The sequence below is a fragment of the Acartia tonsa genome, chromosome 4 (genome assembly GCF_053477335.1).
Source record: "Acartia tonsa isolate MP-2025a chromosome 4, ASM5347733v1, whole genome shotgun sequence".
Taxonomy (NCBI): Eukaryota; Metazoa; Arthropoda; class Copepoda; order Calanoida; family Acartiidae; genus Acartia; species Acartia tonsa.
This window is the reverse complement of record NC_137263.1, coordinates 35,174,303-35,200,134: the sequence shown is the minus strand read 5'-3', so window position 1 is coordinate 35,200,134 and position 25,832 is coordinate 35,174,303. Positions and strand designations below refer to the sequence as shown.

The following is a 25,832-nucleotide window of genomic DNA, read 5'->3' as shown; positions in this document are numbered from 1 at the left end:
TAATCAAAATTAAATGAATTTTATTCCTAGCTATATTATAAAATAAATTTAAATGTAATGTATGTTTCAGAATCCTGCAATATGGCTACCCGAGCATACCATAGGAAGAAATTTAGGTCCAAAAATATCAACATTAGGATTGACAGCTGTCATCTGACAGGTCATGGCAAGCGGTCACTCTCATTTCTGGATGACCAGGTAAAATATGGCACAAAATTACCGCTAATTCTGTATTATATTTTTTTTTAGTTGGTTAATATGAAGTGTAGTTCCGCAATAGCTAATCGTTCTTGTTAAAATTTAGATGCGACCTGGGATGGAGCGGGATTTTGAAACAGTTGCACTCTTGCCAGTTTTTAGGAGAATAGAAATTCAAATCTCATCAGATAATTCTGTCAGTAATTTGTCAGGTTAGATTTAATGAAAAATATTATAAAGTTGTTTTGACAATGGATTGTTCTCACCTTATAAGCTTAAAACAAGTTTTAAAAATTTATAAGTAATATGGGTGTATGGGGAAGGTTTTTTTAGGGTCTACTCGTATGTATGAATTTTAGCATTGCAAAATTATTCCATTAATTGAGTAAAAGATTTTATACATTTAAGAAATATTTTTACTAATCAATGGCAAAAGGAAACGATCATTTCTGCGTCATATTAGGAACCTGAAAATATTAATTGCAAAAAAGTTTATATTTTAAAAGTTTTTTTATTTAGGGTTACGTTTGTTATTTGAGCATTTAAACACAAGCACAGTCAACGAAAAAATTGCATCCAGGTAAATAATAAAATGTCGCTTCGTTTTATTGCACCGTAGCATTACAGACCTAAATGACCATTAGCATTACGTTAACAAAATATGACCCTACTTATATTAGAAATAATGCATATATTTAGATAATAAACATGGCCTTATTAATCATAATATTCTAAGTAAGGGGCGCTTGCACTTAGCTGATGCCGGTGCAAAGTGTTACAATATTTAAAATGATTTCTATCTTTTGAATATCTTACCTGTTGATACCTTATACTTGTCGTCAGGTAAGTCCTTTTCCGGCGATACTACCCTAAACACATTGTACAGTTAAGCATCAGCTTAACCCATTCCCGCTTCCCTCTTTAAAAAGGTGGGAAGGAAATTGGTTTTAGGGATTTGTTTGTTTATTGTTTAAATAAATGATTATTACTCCTGATTTTAAGTCATATATATATTTGCTATAGGTTTGTTGAGGAAGGTGGGGTGAACACTGTGTTAACTCTACTTCTGGCTGGCGCTGGCAACCTGGCGGTCAATCCTAGACCTGTCAGATCACAGGTTTATTTTATTTTATTTAATTTTTTAAAAGAGAAAATGTTAATAGTCTAACATTAAGACCAACATTTGACCAATGTTTTGAAAGAGTAATGAAGATTTAAACATTTTTGAGCTATAGGTAGTAATATCAGTATAAACCACCAATAATCAACAGAAAAGAAAAACATATGTTTTTGAAATATAAGACGCAGAAACAAATAAAAATAATAAATTTTACAGGACTCCAAACTGAAAGAATTGTGTTTAGATGTATTAAATCAACTCTGCCTTCTCAATGCAACTGTAGGTAAGTACACAAATACAGTTATATAGTTTACTTCTGTTGGCTTTTCTAAAATAAGGTTAAAAGGAAGACAGCTAATAATAGCTTAACACCATACCAAATTGTAAAAACAAATAGCTTAAAACCATCCTAGAATATACGAAAAACTTAATTGGTTGAGTGGTTTGTGATATCTTAACAGACAAGAAAAAAACCTCCTTTCTTTGTATATTAGGAATGATTTATCCAATAAAAAGTTGATAGAAATTGTTACCCAATTTTAAAGATGAAATATCAAATCTGTTGTGATTTTATTTTTGACTGGAGGTTAAAGTTATTTTTATTTAGGGGAATATTTGTCAGAATCAGATGAGATCATGATCTACTGTTTCCACCTGTTGAAACATGACTACCTGTACAGCAAGTCGGTCAAGCTCATAGAGCACCTCCTCATGGCCAAGAAGTCGACCATGAACCTGTGCATAGTGCCCAACCTGCGCAAAATTCTGGAGACACTGGACGGTGGCAACCTGGCCAGCTTCTGCAGGAATATATTTCAATGTTTTTATTTTTATTATCAAGTTAAAAAGGATACCTATAGAAAATAAATTCGGGGCCAGATAGAAACTATATCTTTTGTTACTGATAAGAAAATGTAGAAAGAATGCTCTCTAAAGTTTGCTTCATATTTAAGTAAATCCTATACTGGAATACTTTTTTCTAAATACTTTTAATTCTGTATCTAAGGACCCATAAAATAAAGCATCTATTTTTTTTCGTTCAAAGAAAAGTAATCATTGATATATTGAACAGGATTCTTGCAATAACAGTGTCAGATCTGGATATCTTTGAACACAAGAGTTCCTTGTACCAACAAAATATTCAGAAAAGATTGGATGATTTTGTACCAATGAGAGATATTAATCAGGAATGATTACTTAAATTTTTGTTTTGGACTTTTGTTAACTTATTTTTACTTGTTTGTTGTATTAAATTGTAAAATAATAACGGCTGGGCCACTAGAGGCCTTAATGTTTTCTATGAGCTTTTCTCTTGAGAGGGTGAAGGTACCCTCCCCAAAATTAGTTAAAAACCTTCCCAGAACCTATGAGAAGCAAGATTGTAAAGGTGGACCATTTTGGTTCAGCAGTTAGCGATATCCTTTGGTACACACGGACAGACACACACAAATACACGGACAAATACACATCCTGTTACTTTCATTTATAGATATCATAATACAGTAGAGGTAGACTATCCATCAATTTGTTTCTTTAAACGGCTGTACTAAGAATTGTAAAAAATATTAAGGTTATGAGTTAATTGGAATGGGAGAGAAACAGAGCTAAAATTTGTCATCAAGGGAACTTGTATATTTTCTCTCAGATTAAATAGTTTGCTAGGTATATTTATTTAAGTATCCGCCCTAGGAACTGGTACTGTCTGTTCCTGGTTTGCTTGCCAGGCTTGTGGATCATGCAACGAGGCTACCATATAATCCAAGGTATGAATATATAAAAATATCCAACTCTATTTTGATTTTTTGGTTCATTTAAGGGGGGGGGGGGGAAGTTTGTACACTTATAGGAAATGAAATTCAGTACCAATGTTTGGGAGGGTCGTATGGGCTTGTTTTTAAAGTTATCAACCTAATTCTTTTTGTAGGCTCTCTTATATGACTTGATATACACGTATTTCTTTGAAAATTGAATTTCGGTACTTTCCTTCTAGGGGCTTGTGGAGCAAAAGACCCCCCAAAACACTAAAAATATGAGTTCTGACCTTATTTTTAAAGATATCGACCTGATTTTTTCTTTATAATACTTTTTTAACATACCCGAATCAACGAACCATTACAGATTTCATTTTGGGACTTTCCTTCTAGGGGCTTGTGGAGCAAGAGACCCCCAAAACACAAAAATATGAGTACTGGGCTTATTTTTGAAGATATTGACCTGATTTTTTATAATACTTTTTTAACTTAACCGAATTAACGAACCATTACAGATTTCATTTTGGGACTTTCCTCTTAGGGGCTTTTGGAGCAAGAGACCCCCAAAACACAAAAATATGAGTACTGGGCTTATTTTTGAAGATATCAACCTGCTTTTTTTTATATAAAAATAATATTTAAACATAACCGAATCTACGAACCATTACAGATTTCATTTTGGGACTTTCCTTCGAGGGGCTTGTGGAGCAAGAGACCCCCAAAAATCATAAAAGTATGAGTTGTGGGCTTCTCTTTTAAGATATCAACCTTATTTTTTTTATATAATAAAAAAATACTATTTTAACATAACCGAATCTACGAACCATTACAGATTTCATTTTGGGACTTTCCTTCTAGGGGCTTGTGGAGCAAAAGACCCCAAAAACACTTAAAATATGAGTTCTGACCTTATTTTTAAATATATCAACCTGATTTTTTTAGGAACACTTTTTTTGACATAACTGAACTAAGAAACCATTACAGATTTCATTTTGGGACTTTCCTTCTAGAAGCTAGTGGGGGCAAAAGACCCCCAAAAAATATTTTTAGAGATATTGAGCTGATTTTTTTCATGAAAACTTTTTTCACATGTTTGAACTAGGTAGCCACTAATAATTTCATTTTGGCACTTTCCTTTTAGGGGAAAATAGGGTAAAACACCTCCAAAACAAAATAAATTGAGTTTTCAGGTTATCTTAAAAAATATGCTCAGAACTCATATTTTTAGTGGTTTTGGAATCTTTGCTCCACTAGCCCCTAGAAGGAAAGTCCCAAAATGAAATCTGTAATGTTTTCTTAATTTGGTTGTTATGTTAAAACAGTATTATTTTTTAAAAATCAGGTTGATATCTTAAAAAATAAGCTCAGAACTCATATTTTTAGTGTTTTTGGGGTCTTTTGCTCCACAGCCCGGAGAAGGAAAGTCCCAAAATGAAATCTGTAATGGTTCGTAGATTCGGTTATGTTAAAATAGTATTTTTATATAAAAAATCAGGTTGATATCTTAAAAAAGAAGCCCACAACTCATATTTTTATGATTTTTGGGGGTCTCTTGCTCCACAAGCCCCTAGAAGGAAAGTCCCAAAATGAAATCTGTATTGGTTCGTAGATTCGGTTATGTTTAAATATTATTTTTATATAAAAAAAGCAGGTTGATATCTTCAAAAATAAGCCCAGTACTCATATTTTTGTGTTTTTGGGATCTCTTGCTCCACAAGCCCCTAGAAGGAAAGTCCCAAAATGAAATCTGTAATGGTTCGTTAATTCGGTTATGTTAAAAAAGTATTATAAAAAAAAATCAGGTCGATATCTTCAAAAAGAATTAGATTGATAACTTTAAAAACAAGCCCATACGACCCTCCCAAACATTGGTACTGAATTTCATTTCCTATAAGTGTACAAACTTCCCCCCCCCCCCTTACATTTAACAGTAACTGAGCATATTCAACAAAACAGTGGTTGACATCACCGCTGGAAGCTGCTTTACTTTATTATACTCTTAGATTCCCGTCAACGCCATCTGAAATCGACCACTGGATGCGGTTTATCGACGACCACATATCCGACGAAATCGCCATGGGCGAGCCAATGATGAACGAAAACTTTCCTGGCGGACAACTGGCAGATCCTTATGCTACGCTAGTTGATGATCTGACTGATAGGGTTGAGGTAGGAATCTTGGAATTTTTAATGGTTGTTTAAGACAGCAATTTTAAAGAATAAAATAAATTCATGTTAAACCTAAAAATAGGATTGTTATTAAGGATAATTTCATGTGTTTTCAATTTAGTTTCGGAATTACTAATAATTGAAATAAACCATTTAGCCGTCAAAATTTTGCAAATTAATACTCGTCTAAATGATCAAAATTAAAAGCACTGTTCTCAATTGAAACTTTCATATATTTTTAGGTGTTATATGTGTTGGGATTATTATTGGTTGGAAAACAACGGAAGCACGTACAAAAGGCTCTGGCTGAACTAGAACTTATTCCAAAACTAAGTCTTCTTTATGATAATTTTATTTGGAGAAGTAATGGTGGCCGTCAAAGATCAAGGTTAGATTAAAAATATGTACAAATGTTTTTGTGAATGTAAATTGAATATTATATTTCCATGGCAATTTTACGCCTAAATGAAACCATGTTATCCATTTTTTACCATAGTCGAAAATTCATGATAGAAGATTTTGAAGTTAATTTCATCATATTCATAACATATCACTGCAAACACAACAGTACAGTATCTTGTATGATGACTTAAATCATGCTTTACTCAACCAATACTTTTTAAAAATCCGCAATTTATTTTGGTTTTTAGACTTCCTGGGCACACAACTGCATGTGAATGTTCGCCAGAAGTTGCGCTCAAGATCCAACTATTAAGACTTATTCACAGCTTTTGTGATCATAGTGACTACAAACATCTTCTCCTATCAAGGTAATTATAATTCTTTAACATGAAATATTTTAAGTTGTTTTCATGTGTAATACATAAACTACATACATGATGATAGAAAAAGGACATATTTTGGAAATAGACCCTTTACAAATTAACTTCTTATGTTAGGTAATTTTTTTCCTAAAATTGATTTATATCTCTTTTATCACCTAAGGAATGGTCTCTGAGCATTTAGAACACAATTAATTTTGGTATATTTTTTATAACATGTCCCTCCCCTATTTCCCCATGATCTGACATTTTGTTTTTATGTAGGTGTGAGTATGATGAGCTGCGTAGGATTCCACCATCCAAAGCTCCAGCTGTACTCCGCCTAGAGGATTGTGACGGGGGCGGAGTGGTTCATGAACCTGAGGCTCCTCCCCCATCTCAAAGGTATGAGTGTATTAATGTGGCTACACACAATTTACTTTAAACAATTTGGATATTGATTGATTTTCGTATAAAAAGAAATAAAAACATTAGGTATATGAAAAATTTTCTAAAACATATTTATTTTTTCGTAGGCTGATGTGTAAGGGTTCTGCTGGCCTACTCACAAAGGTATTGATTTTTTTTTACATGTTAACATATAAAATTCAGGATAAGGGAGAAGAAGCGACACTTTTTTTTAACATAAAGCAAGTTCTTTGCCGATTCTCTAAGTTCCAAAGAAGTGTGTCTAATTTTTTTGAGACTTTTTGTTTTTGATTGATTTTTGAAAAGTCGCACCATCTTTATAATAAAACAATATTGATAAGTTAATAAGTCCGCCTTTTACATTTTCAAAATGAATTATTTTAAATTTAGATTGTAGATGTATTAAAGAAAGAGCCAAGTGGGTCAACACACAGGTTTTGGTTGAGTAGGACGGTGGAATCATACCTGAGAGGAGGAACCTCACATGCTGATCAGGAACAAATACTTATATTTTTGTAAAAAAAATTCTAATTGTTTTTGTATTTACAATCTATTTGTTTAAAAAATGTCCTTATTCTATAAGAACCAAACAACAAAGTAAAAACATAATTTCTTGAAATAAGTTTATACGGCTAATAGAATTATATTTTGATTATAAGATTTAAAATAATAAAAAGTATTTTGTACAGATATTTCTGTTGAGAAGAGGACTTTTAGAACACATTACCGGATCACTGATTCAATCAAGTGGAAGGTAAAAGAATAAATATAGAAAGTGTAAATGAACAATTCCCGAAATTGAACTAAAAGTAATAATCCGACCACAATATTGTTTAGAAAGTGCAAACATTTTGTATACAAGCAATATCTCTTCATCTAAAAAAGCCACATATAAAAATTGAATTGTACACTCACAGGACAAAGCTTTGATATGGGAAATTCTAATTTTAATAGATTTCGTCGTTAGTTGGACCATAACCTTTATATTTACAGGAACACGTAGAACCCCAATAGCTTTCAAGTGATTTAAAGACGTATTGTGTTCTTTCTTACTAGAAAATTAAAATATCAAATTCTCCTGATATTTATGGTACATCATCTTTGCTCCAACTCCCTGAAAACTTTAACTAACAAGTTCAATTTGAAACGCCTTTTAGTAACCTTGTTTCTTCGTTGAAATATTTAATAGAAGGTTTAAATTATTTTCAAGATAATATATTTAAATATTTTAGACTAAAGGAAGCGATCCAGAGTAGTTTTGATTTGCTAGGAGAAATGGTTAAATTCAGCTATGAAGCTTGTAAACAGGAACAGATACGATTACTATTCAGAATTAGATATAAAGAGTAAAAAAAAGACACCCCCTTCCTTCACCTCTACCCTGTTTTTGAGTTTATGAAATATTTCTCTCCCCTACATGGAACTCTACATGGCTTTATTATCCCTGGGTAACTACCTCTGCGAGGAAATAAATAACCTAAAATGAGCTATAAAAAAAATGTTTGTGGTCCATATGAGGTATATGGGAAACTGTCAAATGAAATGAATACGTATCTGGTGCAGATGGACAGTATTTTGAACACCGAGACTAAGCTGAGAAAGGCCATGGACATGGTCAATAACAACCTCGTTGACTCAAACATGTTTATCAGGTCAGATTCGTCCGTACTTCTTCTTTTCATATTAACACTAACATAGTATCGTGACTTACATTAAGCTTTTAAAAGTTATGAGTTAGACATGAAACAAATAAATGATGGTAAAGAACCTAATTTTAAAGTTAAAGGAAGAATATTGATCAATAATAAGGTTGACTCAAAAGAACATAAAAAGAGAAAGGAAAAAAAATGAGAAGTTATGAGATGAAAAAAAAACATATTTATGCGCATTTGAATACTTACCTATGTTATTTTGTGATATTTTTATAGAGCCATGGTATTGGCAGCTTCCCATTTCAAGGCTTCTGGTGGCGAAACTGAAGAATTTGTTCGCCAATCCAGGTAAACTAATTTATGGGGCAGTGTAAAAATAAAACCTCAAAATCAGAGAACTTCATATCAACCTTTCATAAATATTTAGTGTGGTTATTACATTCATTTTTAAATAATTTTTATTTTGAAATATTAATCTTTAGATTTGTTGTAGCTACGCATCTATTATACCTAATCGTCCTTGTCATTATTTAGATTGATGCAGCACTTCCGTGATTTTGAAAAGCAGGTGAACTTTGTGATGAACCTGGTGTCCATCCTGAAGGTGACGGACCTCACCCAGGAGAATGTGTCCTGTCTCAACACCAGCCTGGTTAGTTTTTATTTATATTTCACTAGCGAATGCAACCCTAGCATCTTGGAAAGGGAGGGAAGTAGAAAAGCCTAGAACCTTAAAAATAAAATAGCCTAAAACCATCTCTAGAGTTATGTGAAGATTCTATTAAAGATTAATGGGCATTATTTATACGACATAGAATGTTATTTTTTCTTCTAAAACGATACACAGACTGATTGTGCTGTTTACAGGGATAATAGTTGATGAGGGCATAATAAACCACTTGATTGTCGTAAATTTACTTTGAGATTTTTAACTAATCCCATTTTATTACACTTTTGCAAAATGACGCATTTTTCTATTAATTGCCTTCTTCGCCAAAATTAATTTTGTTTCATTCCAGGTGATACTAATTCTAGCACGCCGAGAGGATAGACTAGGCCGCCTGCTCCACAACCTTTCTGAGCCTGACCATGGACGACCTCTGCTGGGAAACCTAAGGAACCTCTTGCTGTTCTGGCAGGAGCATTATCTACACAAGGTAATGGTATTAAAAAAATCATTTTAGCAAAAAAATAAGTTCGGAACTCAAAGGGAGGGACGAGACAATGTACTCAGTACTGTTACTAATAACACTAGTACACAAGGTTTTAAAATCACGTTTTCTTATTCGTTGGCTTATAAAATTTGGATACTTAATAATACTTTGATTGGATTCTTCATTAAGTTTATAGTCCAAATGTTTCAACCAACAGTTTTCATCTAATTCTGTGTAATGTCATTTGGAACGTACATCAATTTATCATCCAATATAAAACCTTTGCGACTCAATTTTTCTTTTAATTTGCATGTTTTTTAAGGATAAGGATTGCAGTACATTGGAGAAGAGTTCTTTAATCCCCTTCTCGTACTGGAAAAGCACAGTTGCGCTGCTAACCTCAGACAAGGAATCAAGTGACACTGCTATTGTACATTACATGAAGAACAAACAGGTGAAATGTTTTACTCATAAATATTTAGTAATAAGGAATGACCAATTTGACAATATTTCTAGGGAGTAAAAGATATACAAAAGATGTTTTTTACCGCCTTATTACAAAGAATTATAGGTATACATTTACAAGTTAAGGAAAGGGTCTGATATCTTTTTTTTCATGAAAAAAAATTCAAGTTAGCCATTTTAAGAAGGTTTACCTATTTATGTTGTATATTATTTGAAAAGAAATAAGTTTTTAAAAAATATTTTTGTCTAACCTTTTTAGAGATCTTACTTAGCTTATCAAAAATACTTTAGAAAATGGAGTGACAATCAATTTATTTCTTTTTAGTGGAATAACAGTTTCCTGGTCTCTGGCGATGACGAATCTGTCAGCATGGAGACCGACGAATTTTAACATCCAACAACAAAAATTTGCTGACAGTTAAAATGTCAATAATAAGAACCAAATTATTATTCTTCACAAATCTTCAAAGTGATCATTACCTTAGAGTTTTGATTATTAATTTAGTGATAAAATTAATGGAATTGTTTAGAATTAAAATTATAATTACAAGACGTGATTTCATCCGCATAAAAGATTTAGAAATTTTGATGTTCATCATTGCATTTTAATATCTTGTTGATCCCATTTTAATGTGCTATATTTTTAGACAAAGACACTAAAAATGTATTAAAAAAAATATTCCATTAAGACAAGCTATTGAATATAATAAAACATTGTTTTTATTTTTAAGATTTTGAGATAGAAATTAAAAACCTAAATCCATTTACTTTTTCTTTAAATCTTTTTGCATCTTTAATTATAAAGATTAAATTGCTATTTAGCTTAACATATAAATATTCTACACAATAAGAATTAAAAAATTCATAATTAACAAATCTAAAGTTTTCCCTTTTTCTTCGACTTATATTGATGTACTTGGAAGGTATGTAGATGGTTACATTTTTGTACTTTTTTAATGAATATTCCTACTGGCCAATCAATATTTTGATGTACTAAAGATGTAACCAGTCATACTTCATCCAAGCCCTGTATTTAACAAATGCAATATCCTAGCTAATCAAAATATACAGTAAATACCTATCTAGTAATTATTATATTTTTTCAGATTCATGCTGTTCGTATTTTAATTATTCATTCATTCTGTATTTTAATTTGAATGTTTAGTATTTCGTTATTATTTTGCAAATTTGCATTGTCTTAAATTGAAATTTTTTAAAATTTAGTCAGCTAAAGAAACCCCTCACCCCTCCTCTCTTTAGGGCTACGGGAAAAGGTTCCCCGCAGGTTTAAAACTCCATTGGGATGGTAAATAAGATGTGACTTTGTTTTTAAGCAAATAGATATAAGTTATTTGAAGATAATTTTGATCATTTATCTAATTCCATAAGGTCAAAAACGTGTTACTTTGAAGGGGAAAGATGGGTAGCAAGATAAAATATATTTCATAGACCCATCCCCGGCTTTTGAGGAATAAAATTTTTGTTTAAATTGATTTTCGTGCTTTGTTTAATTTTGTTGTTTTTCCTGACTTAACATTTATTTATATTGATTGTAAATTCTCAGTTCTTTCTAACAATTTAATTGCATTTAGTTAGTAAATTTATCTGTTAATAAAGAAATATTTCTTGTTCAAGATTTATTTGTATACAACAATATTGACATTAAAGATGCATGCTTCATGTTTATTTTCAGATTGTATTCACCAATAATGGGATAAAATTAACTAGAGGTATTTATTGTATTAATTACAATCTAAATGTTGCTTATTATTAAGATATGCATTTTAAGGGCAAGAAGTCATGTTAAAAATGACTAGAATCGCAAGGCTTTAATCTCAAAATAGTAGCTTTCATGTTAATTATTACTTATTTGAATTGATGTGCGTCTTACGAATACAATTGCCCTTGTTTTTTTTTATGAAAATGTCTTAATTCAATTTTTAAAAAATACAATTAATAAAATTGAAATGTCATAGTTTTTTAAAAATTATCTGTAGGACCCACCAAATGGCATTGTTTACTAGTGCAGCAACATGTTGGCGTTGTTCTATTCAGGGAGTAAGGGGTGGCTTTTTAAAAATATTAGTTTTTCTATGAAAACATTCTAGGATGTGAACATAAACAAAAAAAAGGCCTCCCATATTCTTGTGGTAGGTTGACCATCGGTTTTAAAAAGATGGAATAATTTTTGGAGGGTAAGTTTTTTTTACATGAGCGATTTCTTGCGGAGGGCGTTGCTACCCTCCTACAAATTAGTCATATACCTTCCCTGAACATAAGGGAAGCTTTACTGTAAAGAAGAACTTTATTCTTTTAGCGGTTTGCCGGTAATAAGCTACATACAGACACACATTTATCCTGTTACTTTTAAACAATTATACAGTTACACAACCTCTTAATTCCTGGTGGTTGATATTTGCATCGCTTGCCTGCATGTCCATGGAGTCAGTTACAAAAACTGGATTTAATGCACTTTTACTAGCAGCGCATCAATGTACACACCTCCTTTCTCTCTCCTCCGTAGCTTTGTGTGTCACTTTGTGATTCCTCTGCGCTTAAAATCTTCCCCCCCCCCCTGTCCCACCCCCCTGATATGCGCTACCCTTCTTCTCTTTGCAAATTTCTATGTTGCAAAAATTGCATTTATAACTTTGCATTTCTGCCTATGCTGCCTAGCTTTGTTGTAGATAGATAACCTTTTTCATTGTAGAGTCCCTTTAATCCAACATTGGACCAATTATTAATATCCCCCAACATTTTTTCCATGACCTTCTGTATCTTACTTGCTTTACAAAGATAGTCGAAGTTTTTTTTTAATGAAATCATTTTATTATCGACCACATTAGTTAGAGGGGATCTAGCTCTATCCATTTAACATAAAACATGTCCAAGATACATAATAAGGTTTTCTGAAAATTTCTAGTAGTAGCTATTTATCGCTTCGTATCATAGACAGCGTTCTGCGGATATTAAAATAAAATAATTATAGATTAAAACCAGTTTTTGTTAAATTTTTCAGCATGGATGAGAACCGGTTTTATCCATCGGATATTAATCGTTTTCGAAGTCTTACTGGAAAAAACTATTCCTATTTACAAGATCTTATTGGGCACACGTGCATACATCCAACTACTCTACTGTATCTTGCATAATTAATTGAGCGTTGTGTGATAGGTGTTTTATGGATGCTCCATCATCAGATAATGGGAAATCGCCTTTTTCGTGCATTTTTCTTCGTAAGGCGTGCAAAATTTTTCAGGGAGAGCAACTCCATAGGCAGATTTTAAACTGGTGTTGACACATTCCAACTAAATTTTAAATAAAGCCGCTGGATTTTATCAAGTTTACATTTCAATACATAAATCTTAGGTAACATTTTTAAGTTAACATTTTATCCAACATATTATATTTTCTCGTGTCCATCTGTAAGTCTGTCTGTACGAAAGAGTCTCTGACTATATCCAATATTGGAATAACACAATTATCCCAGAACAAGGCCTTTTACTAGTTTTAGGTTGGCGGGGGGGGGGGGTAATCCTATTGCGATGCATTTCAGAGGCTAGGGACAGAGCCTTTTACCTTTTTAAAAGTTGTAAATAAAGATAAGAAAATTTAAATAATTGGATTAAATTAAAACCTTTTTTGTTGGCCTGACAATTCTCGTTCCCTCTGAGATATCAAATAGGAATTAATCCTTTTCGCAGACAACGAATGACAAAATACTGCACAACTTAAATTATCAAATTTTGTCGTTTTTGTGGATAATAGATTTGCATTATAGGGGTTAGGATTGATCTACCTATCTATCTTTGTTTCAAGTTTTCTTAGAAAGCATCGGGTAATATAAATTCCTTTTTAGATAGCTCAGCAATTTTTTTGTCTACAATTTTTTTATGCCTTTGACCACCAACATGTCATTGTTGAAAATAGGTCTTTTGATCATGTATTAAAGATTCAATCAAATATTTTTTATGTTAAGAAAATCAATAATGCTTCTTCAATATAAGACTTCTTATATCTTGAATAGTGCTTTTTCTTTCATAGTTAATATACTTTAATCAGATCTTTCTTTTTTCCATTTGAAGTGGTTATATGTCTTAAGAATCAGCTTTTCATTATATGTTAAAAATCAATTTTATATTTCAAGAGTTATTCAAGAATACATTAAGTTTATTTATCAAATGTCACGTATTTTTGCACACTTTAAGCCCCGAAAAAAAGGAAGGTATATTTTTCAATTAACTTTCTAGTATGTAGGTGTAGATATATAAATGTTTCCTTGCAATTTTTTTTGAAAGAAATGGTGAAGGGAAGATTATATATGTAACCTCATCCAAATATATCAAAACTTGTTCCTGTTTGTTGATAGTGTGTGTGTGTATGCGTGTGTTTGAGAGATAAAATTGTATGTGTGTGTGTTTGTTATGTTTGAAGGGTAGGTAAATGGGATGGGGTGGTGAAATGAGGGTGTTCTCACCCCCTAGTTTTAGCTAGGGGTTGCAAAGTGGAATGTGTGAGTAGTACACACACACACACACATACACACAACATAATTTCATAGAGAAAGGGGACAAGAGTTTCTTCTCTCTCTAGACCTTCTCTTATTTCCCTATCCATCCCCTCTCTTAGTTAGCGTTTGTGTGTGGATGAGTTTGTACGTCCGTGTTCAGTGTTGGGTTTGTGTGCAAGTCGCAATTCACAGTGAGTTAGTCGAGGCAATGTTGTAGAGGCATTCTATAATCTAAAATTCTAAGGTATGTTTTAACATTTGATGACAGAAAGATTCTTTAGCACTTTTGGGTCATTAGTTAACAGAAAGGTTTTTTAGCATTTTTTGGTCATTTACTAATTTTAGGGCTGTCAAAAAAAAAGGAGGGGGGGGGGGGTAAAAGTGGTGACTCTGCACACGACATGCCAGTAATTTTATTTTGGGCGCTACTCCCTTAGTTTAAGAGATAATTAAGTAAAATCTTTTTGGTTGTGTCATTAATTACCCAAAATTTTAGTATCTTTATAAAAAAAAACGGCGAATTAATAATTTCTCGCCGAATTAGGCAATTTGGAATCATTTGAGACCATGTTATTTTTTCAAAAAATTTTCCCCTCACAAGCAACCCTGTTAAGGTCATTTTTTTTCAAATTCTCGTTTATAAAGGTTAGGGGATTTTTTTTCCCGGCTTTTTTTTTGAAATTTAAGTAGTGCAGTTGCAATTATTATGCCTTTTGGTGAAAAAAACTTGTGTTAGAATTTTATCTATTTTGGACAAGTATTATGCCCAGTAATTTCACTTTGAAATTTTGACGCCCCCCTTATGGGGGTCAAAAAATCATTGCATCAGAACTATGGCTTCATGGTGCTCCCTGAATAGGTTTTGAGGAGTAGAATCAGGAATTTTTGAAATTTTCAAAATATCTCGTTCCTAGACTGAGAAAAGTTCAAAAAACCTCCAAAAATTGGCTAATTTTCAAAAATGGCGGTTGATTTACTATGAACATTCTACTAACCATTAAGTGTCTAATCTACAACTCTGATTCAGTTTTTCTTTAGAAGAAATGTTTATTTATGTCCTTGTTAAAAAAGATTTTTGAATTTTGATTTGAAAATTTTGTTGACGCAATATAAATCTGCTAATTATAGAAACACCACTTTAGTCATAGAAATAGAAATTCCCATTATCCAACAATTTCTACCCTTGACAATAATTAACTTTTTACATTTTCAGTACAACCTTGTTATGGCTCATTGTGCAAGCCGTGGAGTTGGGTCACGCAAAAAAAGAGGAGAAGGAAGGAATTGCTGCATCCTGAAAAGGGGAAGGATATCTTGCAGGGAAAGAGAAGAGAAGAGAACATCAACTCCTGCGCAGCTCTTAGCTGTCCCTATAGTTATCATACACAAATAATAACAATACATTCTTTAGCTTTGACATACAGCTACAGTGGTTTAATTATCCTAAATTGACGCTTTTAGGATCCCTCCTACTCTACACTAACAGTAGAATCCAGTACAGTAATACTAATAGTTTGGCCCTGCCTGCCTCATCGGCAAGTCACGGAGGAGGGACACAACTTTCCTATACACAGTCACACTGCCCGAGTTAGATAATATATAATATGATATTATAGTAAAATTATAAATCATTAGCAACAGTGATATAATATTGTGCTCATAAATTATTAGTTAAATAAGAAAGTACCGGTGATATAGTTAGATTATTGAATGAAGATAGTGAGTTTTGTTTGAAATATCTGTAGGAGGAAGTGTGAATGTAATATAGTAGTGTATTACTAAGAGCTCACAGTATTGTGTGTGTGTGTGTGTTTAATAACATGAAGAAACTCTAGATATAGGGAGGACGCACACACACACAAATATACACGTATTATTAATCTTTAATAATACAAATTGTACAGGGAATAGAACCTGTGTACTGTGCATACAGAGAACTATGTTGTGGTTTGTTAGGATCAGCGCTGGTTAATAAATCTCCACACCACAGCTGTTCAGGTGCTGTTGTTGTTATTTTATCACTTTGTGCACCTTTGATTCCCTTCGTTCCAGGTGAGACTCTTCCCTCCAGCCCGTCACTCAGTTATTTTCTACCCCAATAGGAAGTAAAAAAAGGGGGGTGGTTTAAGCCGCAACACCGGAACCATTATAAAAACTTCCCCTATACCCATCCCTCCCCCTCCAGTTTCTTTTTCTATAAACTAAAAGTATAACCTCACAAAACTGATATTGTGATTCTGGAAATTAGTTTTCTATTAATGGTTAATTTTCCCTTTACTGCCCCTGGTATTAAAGTTTATTGAACCAAAACTGAATTGTTTTTGCTCAGGCCGCATCAATCACTGAAAATTGTCATCAAAGCAGAAAATTTGTTTTATTTTGCCTTCTATTTAATTAGTTTTGTTAAATTGCCTTAATATTTTTTTGGTTTTAGTTTATAAGTTCTGCTACTTATAGGCATAGATTTTTCTGACAAATGTCACAATTTTTAAAAATAAGCATATCTTGGAATTCTTTACTTGCAGCTTCGCCTCTAGCCTCTTGGTGCAATACTACCAAGCACAATGTTTTATCTCCATTGGTTAGTGGAATAAAAAAAAGACCTAAAACCACTGCACTAAAGGTTCATTATGGAGATTCTCTTAAAAGCAATATCAAAATAGTCTCACAGTTTCAGAGATCTTTTGAATAGACGAAGAGAAATACGAACAGACATCAAACTATTTACCTAATAAATAAGAATATTATTCACGAAAAGTCCTTAATTCCAAAATTTTGAAGGTTTTTCTTAGCATGATTCATTCTAACAACAAAATAAGTAAATAACACTTGTACCTAATAAAAATATTATTAAACCTTTTCTTTGTAAAACTCAACGACTGTTCAAATGTTTTCATTTTGGCGTGTAAATTACAAAATTAATATTTGCATTACTTTTTAAGATCCTTTAATATGTTATTATCGTATTTTTAAAAGACAGCTTTCCACGAATATTAAAATGAAAAATTTTAAGATAAAACCAGTTGTGTTAGACCTAAGGGGCCGAAATTACAAAATTAATATTTGCATAACTTTTTAAAAGATGTAATAGTTATTTTTCGTATCGTATTATAAACAGCTTTCCACGAATACCTATTAAAATGAAAAATTATAAGATAAAACTAGTTGTGTTAGCCCCGAGGCGCCGAAATAACAAATTTAATATTTGCATTACTTATTCAAAATCTATAATAGTTGTTTTTCGCATCGAATTACATACAGCGTTCCGCGTATATTAGAATGAAAAATTGTCAGATTAAACCAGTTTTATGATTTTTAAACCTAATAATTTTTATAGAAATTTGTAATACGATGCTGCACATGATTTCTCTTTATGGCTGAGAACTGGTTTGAATCCAGCGGTTATTGATAGGTTTCAAAGCCATACTGGAAAAATTAAATACCTAGTTATTTAATTTTTCTAAACTTTTTTAGTAGCGAAGCTACTCTATAATTCACTTTGTCCGTCCGTCAGTCCGTCAGTCCGTAACGCTATGGGGGAAATGGGATTTACTCAGCTCCTATAAAAGATAGAAAGCTGAAATTTTTTGACAACATTCCCATCATTAAGGAGCACAATTAACTATATAACATCAATGGCGGTCGGACGGCTTTCTAGCAGGTTTTAGGCTATTTTTTTATTTTCCACATTTTTCCTCATATCTTTGGTGTTTATGGTCCGATTTTCAAAATATTTTCAGTTAGATATACAAAATTAAATTTTCAGTCGTTTGAAGAAAACAACAATGACGGTCAGACTGCCTTTTTGCAGGTTTTTGGCTATTTTTATATTTTTTTACATTTTCCCCCATATCTTTGGTGTTTATGGACCGATTTTCAAAATTTTTTCAGTTAAAGATATCAAAATTAAATTTCCGCTCAATTGAAGAAATCAACAATGACGGTCAGACTGACTTTTTGCAGGTTTTTGGCTATTTTTATATTTTTTACATTTTCCCCCATATCTTTGGTGTTTATGGTCCGAATTTCAAACTTTTTTCAGTTAAAGATATCAAAATTAAATTTCCCTTCGTTTGAAGAAAACAACAATGACGGTCAGACTGCCTTTTTGCAGGTTTTTGGCTATTTTTATATTTTTTTACATTTTCCCCCATATCTTTGGTGTTTATGGACCGATTTTCAAAATTTTTTCAGTTAAAGATATCAAAATTAAATTTCCGCTCAATTGAAGAAATCAACAATGACGGTCAGACTGACTTTTTGCAGGTTTTTGGCTATTTTTATATTTTTTACATTTTCCCCCATATCTATGGTGTTTATTAATCGATTTTCAAATTTTTTTCAGTTAAAGATATCAAAATTAAATTTCCCGTCGTTTTTAGAAAACAACAATGACCGTCAGTCCCATCCACGAAATTTTGTGCTTCGCTACTTATGGATGTTGTCATCCTTGTTATACTTGACGAAAGAATTAATTTAGTGTAGTATATGCAAATTTGTTTAAGTAACTAGTGAAAAATAATTGTGGTTTGTGATAATGTTCATGAAAAAAAGAATTATACATAGATATATCTATCTACGGGTATAATCACTTTCATGGCAACGCCCCTTAAGGGGCGATTCGTCGTGTTTTCAAAATGGCTTTTGATATGTTTTTTTAGGTTAGGTTAGGTGATGTGCCCCGCAGGGGCTAGAAATAGGAGAAAAGCTACTGTGAACATACGAAGAAACGCCCCCTAAAGGGCGTTGCCACGAAAAAGACGATACCCATAAATTTTAATATAAAACAGAAAGGATATGTGTTATATAATGCTTTTCTACTTAAATGATTGTGTTAATAGATAAATAGATGACACTTGACAGTTTAAAGTTCTTCTTTTTATGAATCTTTATATTAGTCCTTGGCAGGTTTGTGTCCATTTTAAGCTTTAACAGAAATTAGTTTTTCAGCTAATACTTTTAAGTTGGTGGATGTTAATTCTTACCCTCCCTCATAAGATAATCTCTAGAGGCATCATCTCAGAAATATAAATCAAGAACCCTTTTAACAGCCAGGAAGGTGACATTGGACTGTAAATCATACACTTGTGCTAAAATTTTGTAAACACGTTTTCCTATTCCTTGGCTTTAAATCTTATGGTACTTTAATTTAAACTTGATTGGTTGGTATACAGTTGCAGTGTCCTAACTTCTTACCTTCAATTTTAATCTATGGAAGGGATAATTTTGATTATCTAATTTGTCCTAATTATCGTCCAATGTCTTATTTCTTAATATCCCTGACTTTTAAAGAGATAGAGATATAGCACTTGAAGATAAACAAATTGACCTTATTCTTTTAGCATCAATGTAAATTTTGACGGGAAAAAAGTTATCTTCCAGCTGTCATATCCGTCTTTAACTAATCTTGTATGTGAATTTTTTCATATGTTTTAAATAAAATATCCTCAACAAAAATCATTTTTTATGCATTTTTGCATAATGAAAATTTCCAAGGATGAAAAAATGGCGCACCTTAGTTATACATGCATTTTTTTCCATCAAGACAAGATGTGAAATATTTTTAAAAGCGAAGCTTTTCTATAATTAGGGTCGGTCCGTCCGTACGTCCGTAACGGATAGCTTTTTTCTTTAATTTAGGCATGTTAGAATTGTCCCATCGATTTCAAACTTTGCATGGTGATTCCTTTAGTAGTTAGTACGATTTAGAAAGCGTAGCAACTCTATAATCATTACTAAAATGTCCATACGTCCATTTTAAACATGTTAATTTTGTTTTGTTTTTTAACAACAAATTTTTATATGATCTAATCATCCGATTGATCTGATTTTTGGTTTACTGATTCCTGGGACAACAAAGTATAATGTTATAGGCGAAGCAACTCTATAATCAAGTCCTAAAAATGTAAGTTTGTCCATAAACATTATCCTTTATCAAGCAGTTTTTCAACAAATTTACTTACAATTTTGCTTTGACCTTTATACATTTATATTCTGATTATTCAGTTCTGACACTATACAAGTGTTAATGTTCGTTTGTCCTAACGTTTCAGTGCTTTGCTTTTATGGTTGTTGTCATCCTTGTTTCTAATAAAAATAAAGAATGAAAGTTATTAATTTTAAATTCAACATACCTAAACTTATTTTAGATTATTATTTATTTTCTTTCATATTTTGAAGTTAGCGTCTTGACATCCAAATTGATATCTTCATAAAATTGGTAAACAAAAGCTTCAACTTTTTTCTGTTGTCAATTTCCGCGCGCTTTTCAAGAAACACACACAAAAAAGTTTTTCTTCTTTAAGTTTAGTGGCTACACGAAGTAGTGCTCGCGCGTGTGGTGTGTGTGTTGCATGTGCGCGTGTGCGCGCGCCCCAGGGAAACCTTGAATAAATGTAGCTTCGTTCGACTCTTAAGCCATATCAAACAACTGTTCGTATGTGTGTGTGTGGCGAAACCTCTGGGGTTTTAGAGGAACCACCTAACAGGATGTTTTCCCAATGACACACATTTTATGTCCTTTTGCACAAAAATTAATACTGTTGACTTTAGAGAAGAAATTTTTTTTATACAAAACCTACCCTTTTTATTTGCAATTATTCTGAGACATTTGTCTATGGGTAAAAGCAGACTGAATATTTAAGAAAAATTGTAAACACATCCTTAAAACGCTTTTATAGTCAATATCATTATTATAGATTGGGTTTGCAGACCATTTCAGAAACAACTTGGGCGATTGGGGAGATTTTTGAGGAAAATATGGGGATATTTAGACCATGGGGGTAGTAGTAGAGGGAAGCCAAGATATTAGCTAGATTATATATATAGGTTCATAAAAAAGGGGAAGGGAATTTTGAAGATGCGTAAAAAAGGGGGAAAAGTAGTAAAAACTTAGTTTGACTAAGGTCGGGTCAAATATGAGGGGTAGGGAATTAGGGGGAAACAAAGGTAGAGTGATTTTTTTTGGTAGCGAAGCAATTATATAACTCGTCTCTTTGTAAGGCTACAGAGAAATAAAGTTTTTTTTGGCTCCTTTGAAAAATAAGGAACTAGATCTTTTTGTGAGAATTCCTCTGATTACTTAGTAGGAATCTTCTCTCTTGCGTTTATTTTTCCACAGAGGATATTTGATTTTGTAGTATAAACATTAATTTCTCTGTTAATTTTAGTGTATTATTTTACTCAATACCATTTATTTACCTGTTATCTTAATATGTTAATGCACAACTTATGTATATTATTATCCTTTTTAGATCATCATTAAATTGATAAAACATCCCTTGCTAGAATAAAATCCTTATGAAACCGTAGCCATGCTGTAGAGGGGGGGGGGGGAAGAAGGAATAGTGAAAGTATTAATAGTGTGGGTGTTTTTTAAAGGGGATGGGGGGAGGGAAAAGGTTACAAAACGCGTAAAATCTGAGTTATACCATGTTATGAAGTGAAGCTTCAAATTCGGAGTTTTAAAATGTACCCCACAACGAAGCTGAAACTTAATCTAAATTCTGCGCGTCCTTTTCTTTCTACAATATTATCAGGGGGGGGGGGGAATTAGGCTGTTTCTTACACTAGTCCCTAAAGGTATATTATTTCGTTTTCTTACTCGTTGGGTACCATTTTGAATTTTGATTGGTTGCTTCAAGTTAAGTGTCAAAACTTTCAACCACTAATTGAAATCTATAGAAGAGGTAATTAATAATTATGTGAATCATCATTGGGAATGTACATCAATTTATCGGCCATTGTCTTATCCCTGCAATATTATACTACTCCCTTTTTTTGAAGGTTTGAGATAAAAAGGAGCTTTTGAAACCCCGCCCTTTCTCATACAACTTGAAAAGCTTTTCAACCCTTTTTTTTTGAAGTTTTGAAACAGTTTATGGCTTTGTCATTGTTGTTATGGATGTTTAGATGTTTTTACAATACTGACCAATATTTGTTATCTTTTATTTTGATAACTAACATAAAGATTATCTTAATTCAAAGTTGATAAAGTTAGACTTCACAACTGATACTTTTTTTTTAAATACATTCTTTAAGGCCTATTTTTCTTGTCCTTGTAATTAAATTTAATATTGGTGTAAAATAGTGAACACCATTGTTGTGAAATATTTTGGTCAACTGTTGTTAGGTGTAATAATGTCCCAAATATTCAAATTGGGTGTTTTAGTGTTTACAAGTCACAAAATATTTAGCCATCAAATTTTATCACCCTCCTCTCTTGTTGAATGGATTCAATAGGCAAAAAATTTAGTTAAGTAAGGAATATATCAAGAATATTTCATCTAATGAAATACAGTTATGCCTCTAACTTTTTGGGTTTAGATTACTTAGTACTCAGACATTTTGATAAATATTACACTTTATCCTTATAATTAAAGATTTGTTATCATTTAAATTGAGATAAATATTTTAAAAGCTAAGTTTAGAAAAGAAATTAATAAAATCTAGAATTTTAAAATAATGTCTTATTCTTTTTTTCAGATGTGAAAGAGATTTACAATTAAGGCTGCGGCCCCGCACATAAATTCTGCCGCCCTCCACTTCCATTAAGTTGATGTAGTCCATCGTGGTGTTGCTGTGCATAATCATGGGAGTCAATACAGAAATTCCCTCCAGGGAGAGAAGGAACCTTCCACTCTCAGAGGTAAGTACCAGGGATTCAGGGATTATTACCACAAATTATCTCTATTAGTTTGAATAGGCCCTCAATCAATGCTATCTCCAATCAAACTTTTTACAAGTTCTAAAAAAATATTCGTATTTGTATTTTTTGACAATATGGTCAATTTTAAGATAATCTTGTTTTTTTTGCTTATCAGAAATTCCAATATGTTTTATCATTAATCATAATTCAAATAATTAAGGCAAGTCAAGAAATATCCTTTCTTTCATTCAAAATCAAGGAAGCATGTAAAAAAAAACTTAAAATTCTTATTTCCCTCTCTCTTTACTTTAAAACAGGAATAAAAAAGTTCATGAAATTATAAAATTCAAATCTCTGATTTTTAATGAATAATAAAATTTTAAGTCTATCTGTATTTCAACTTAGCTTTTTTGTTATCATTGATTAAACGTACAGACAATCCTAATTATATAGAATCCTCGCTCCCAACAATAATGCAACTGACTTCTCAGAAACAAAAGTAGGAAAGAATTTTCATTTGAATTGATGTATTTTGCATTTTAACTTTTTTTGTGCATTTTAAATTTTTAAACGCACGTTATTTGATATTTAGCCAAGCGTTTACCACATTTTTGTATAATATTAAACTTCATTTTGAAAAAAATATGTTGATGATAACGAAAAACAATTTGTATTTTAAAATTATATTTATCAGCAGACATTTTGTTCCATATAAACTTATTTTATTTTTATGTAAAATTTATAAATTTTCCACTATTGACGACGTTTGCAATTTTTGCACAAAAAAATCTATTACTAAAAGATTTTTTGGTATCCGATCAAACTTAAAAGGGACCCAAAAATCCCCTCACCCCTTCAAAAAAAATATTTGTTTAGTTCTAGGTAGGTACCTAAAGTAATACGAACCTAACCTAACCTGTTTTAAAAATTCTAGTTGGGTTAGGGTGGAGAGAGGGTGAATAAAATTAATAAGGATAATGATATTGTAAAATTTTCTTCAAATGCTGAAAGTGCTAAAAATTGTAGTTCAGCAAAAATAAACCTTAAAGAATTTTAACGTGTCTTATTCTGTATAGATTTAATTAATATTTTATTTTAGGAAAACGGTTCCGCCAAACGCTTCAAACCCTCCCCATCCCCTGTGCTGGTCACAAAAGAGGAATCTAGTCTAAAAATTCGGATATCCCGTTATGGGACAGCTCCGGGCCGGTCGCAGCAAACGGCCGCCACCTCAACAAAATCTCCAGACAAACATGCCGCAGGCAGCGGCCGCAACGGTTCGCCGGGCCGTGCCACCGCCTCGTCGTCGCCGAGTGGTGGCCGTGGCGTGACTGGCTCACCGCGGCTGGCCCGCGCTGCGGCAATTGCAGCCGCTAATGAAATTAAAAAGGAAGAGAACGCACAGGATATTAAAATGTGTGAAGTTAGAGTTAGCAATATTAGTTCAATTAAAAATGAAAAAAGTGAATCCTCGCAAGAGACAAAGCCAACTTCTAATAGTGATGTTAAAAGTGAAACCGCAGCCGACCAACAGCCGCGGCCGAATGTGCGATTTGACATGACTTCTAGTGAAATATTAGAAGAATGCGACCGCGTTGGTCCACCCAAGGACGGAATCATACCTACCTCATTACTGCCCGACACTCCAATGCCGAAGCGCCGGGCTAACCTTCCGAAGCTGAGCGCCGCCCAACTGTTGCCAGCCACGCCGTGCGTGCACGTCAAAACGCAGTCGGAGGCCTTTTCGCCGCAGCTGCTCGAGTGGTGCCTGCAGCGGCCGATCACCGTCATCCGCGGTCTGCCGCAAGTTTGTGATATGGACCTGTCCCTGTACACGACCAAGTCTCTGGTGGAGACACACCCCAACCATCCTGTGGAGATTAGAAGCCAGCTGGAGCAGAGCAGTGATGAGAACTGGGATCCCTCGCTCAAAGAACAGGTCTGAACTACTTCTAACTCTTATGTTTAAATAGTAAACTTAATCTGTTACAGGATTCATCTACCAATATTGACTAAAAATCAGAACTGATTCGATTCCTTTGGTTTCTTAAATAAATCCGCAAAATTTTAGACGCTCCGATTCTTTACCCGTACATTTATTTCTGACATTTTTAAGCCTTTACTTGAATATTTAGCTTGAAAATTGGTTTATAGCCATAGGCGACATATGTCTTTCATATTTTGCCACGTTAAGTAAATCTAGTTTTCAAAAATTCTGCTAAATAATATACATACATTGAATAAAAATTCTTTCGTCTGAAGGGTATTAAGGCAGTTCTTTGAAGGAAGTTTAACAAGGTTGGCTACTTAAAATATTATTGCTTAAAATTTTGGCTAGGCTAATGGATTTATTATTACTTGGATCTTACACCAGATTATCGGGTACTCTAATAAAGGGTAACTTGTAGATTTCAATAATAACGACTCCGCCCCCTTTACCCCTTCCCTTCCCCACATACTATATGAACGCCGACAGCAACCTAAATTGACGACAATTTTACCCCTTTCATAATATCCACGTCTTTTCTATAACTATTGCAAGGGTTCGTATTTTTATAACGTAATTCTTTGAATTTATAAAAACAGTACAAATTCGTTGTTTGAACATTTCATTACCTAGACATTTTTGTGATTGTAAAAAGTATTATAAAATGTTGTGTCTCACAAAATACTATTACACACACATACACACACACACACACACACATACACACACATACACTGATGCAAGAAAAGCATTTCTATGTAAAAGTTTAACCAGATAAGATTTTGTCTGCTTAATAGATCTAATATAATATGGAGAAATTTATACCTATAGCAAATCATATTCAGTTTATCTTCAATTTAGAAGAAATGTCAGATTTTATAAAAATTCTTAGGGCTGGTAATAATATTTGGCTTTATTTTTGTTTTATTCAGCTATAACATAAACATAGTTAAAAAATTAGCTTGGTCATCTTTAATTTCCCTTAGTTT

General features: G+C 32.6%; 2 protein-coding genes across 8 annotated transcripts in view; both read left to right on the top strand.

Moving 5' to 3' along the window:
- Window positions 1-47: 47 nt before the first annotated feature.
- On the top strand, window positions 48-11,333 carry LOC145316959 (short transient receptor potential channel 4-associated protein-like). The gene is made up of 24 exons (XM_080157813.1): window positions 48-198; window positions 305-410; window positions 718-778; window positions 1,222-1,315; window positions 1,535-1,601; window positions 1,926-2,126; window positions 2,393-2,508; window positions 3,011-3,081; window positions 5,073-5,238; window positions 5,481-5,626; window positions 5,889-6,008; window positions 6,285-6,404; window positions 6,536-6,572; window positions 6,819-6,923; window positions 7,118-7,182; window positions 7,661-7,736; window positions 7,992-8,080; window positions 8,357-8,428; window positions 8,615-8,732; window positions 9,100-9,237; window positions 9,557-9,688; window positions 10,025-10,622; window positions 10,725-11,024; window positions 11,089-11,333. The coding sequence occupies exons 1-22, from the start codon at window positions 58-60 to the stop codon at window positions 10,088-10,090; spliced, it is 2,307 nt and encodes a 768-aa protein (XP_080013939.1). The 5' UTR covers window positions 48-57; the 3' UTR covers window positions 10,091-10,622; window positions 10,725-11,024; window positions 11,089-11,333.
- A 4,081-nt stretch (window positions 11,334-15,414) lies between these two features.
- LOC145316960 (lysine-specific demethylase 6A-like) overlaps window positions 15,415-25,832 on the top strand; it is a 35,531-nt gene continuing 25,113 nt past the window's right edge. For 5 of the 7 annotated variants that reach the window (XR_013878783.1, XR_013878782.1, XR_013878781.1 and 2 more), the window contains exons 1-2: window positions 22,694-22,856; window positions 23,956-24,795. Coding sequence is in view for 2 of the 7 variants with exons in the window: in XM_080157814.1 (XP_080013940.1) it covers window positions 22,800-22,856; window positions 23,956-24,795 (897 nt within the window). In the remaining 5 variants the exon portion in view is untranslated. Of the gene's footprint in view, window positions 16,262-22,693; window positions 22,857-23,955; window positions 24,796-25,832 lie in introns of those variants that run through there. The other 2 variants (XM_080157814.1, XM_080157815.1) reach the window with 2 other exon arrangements.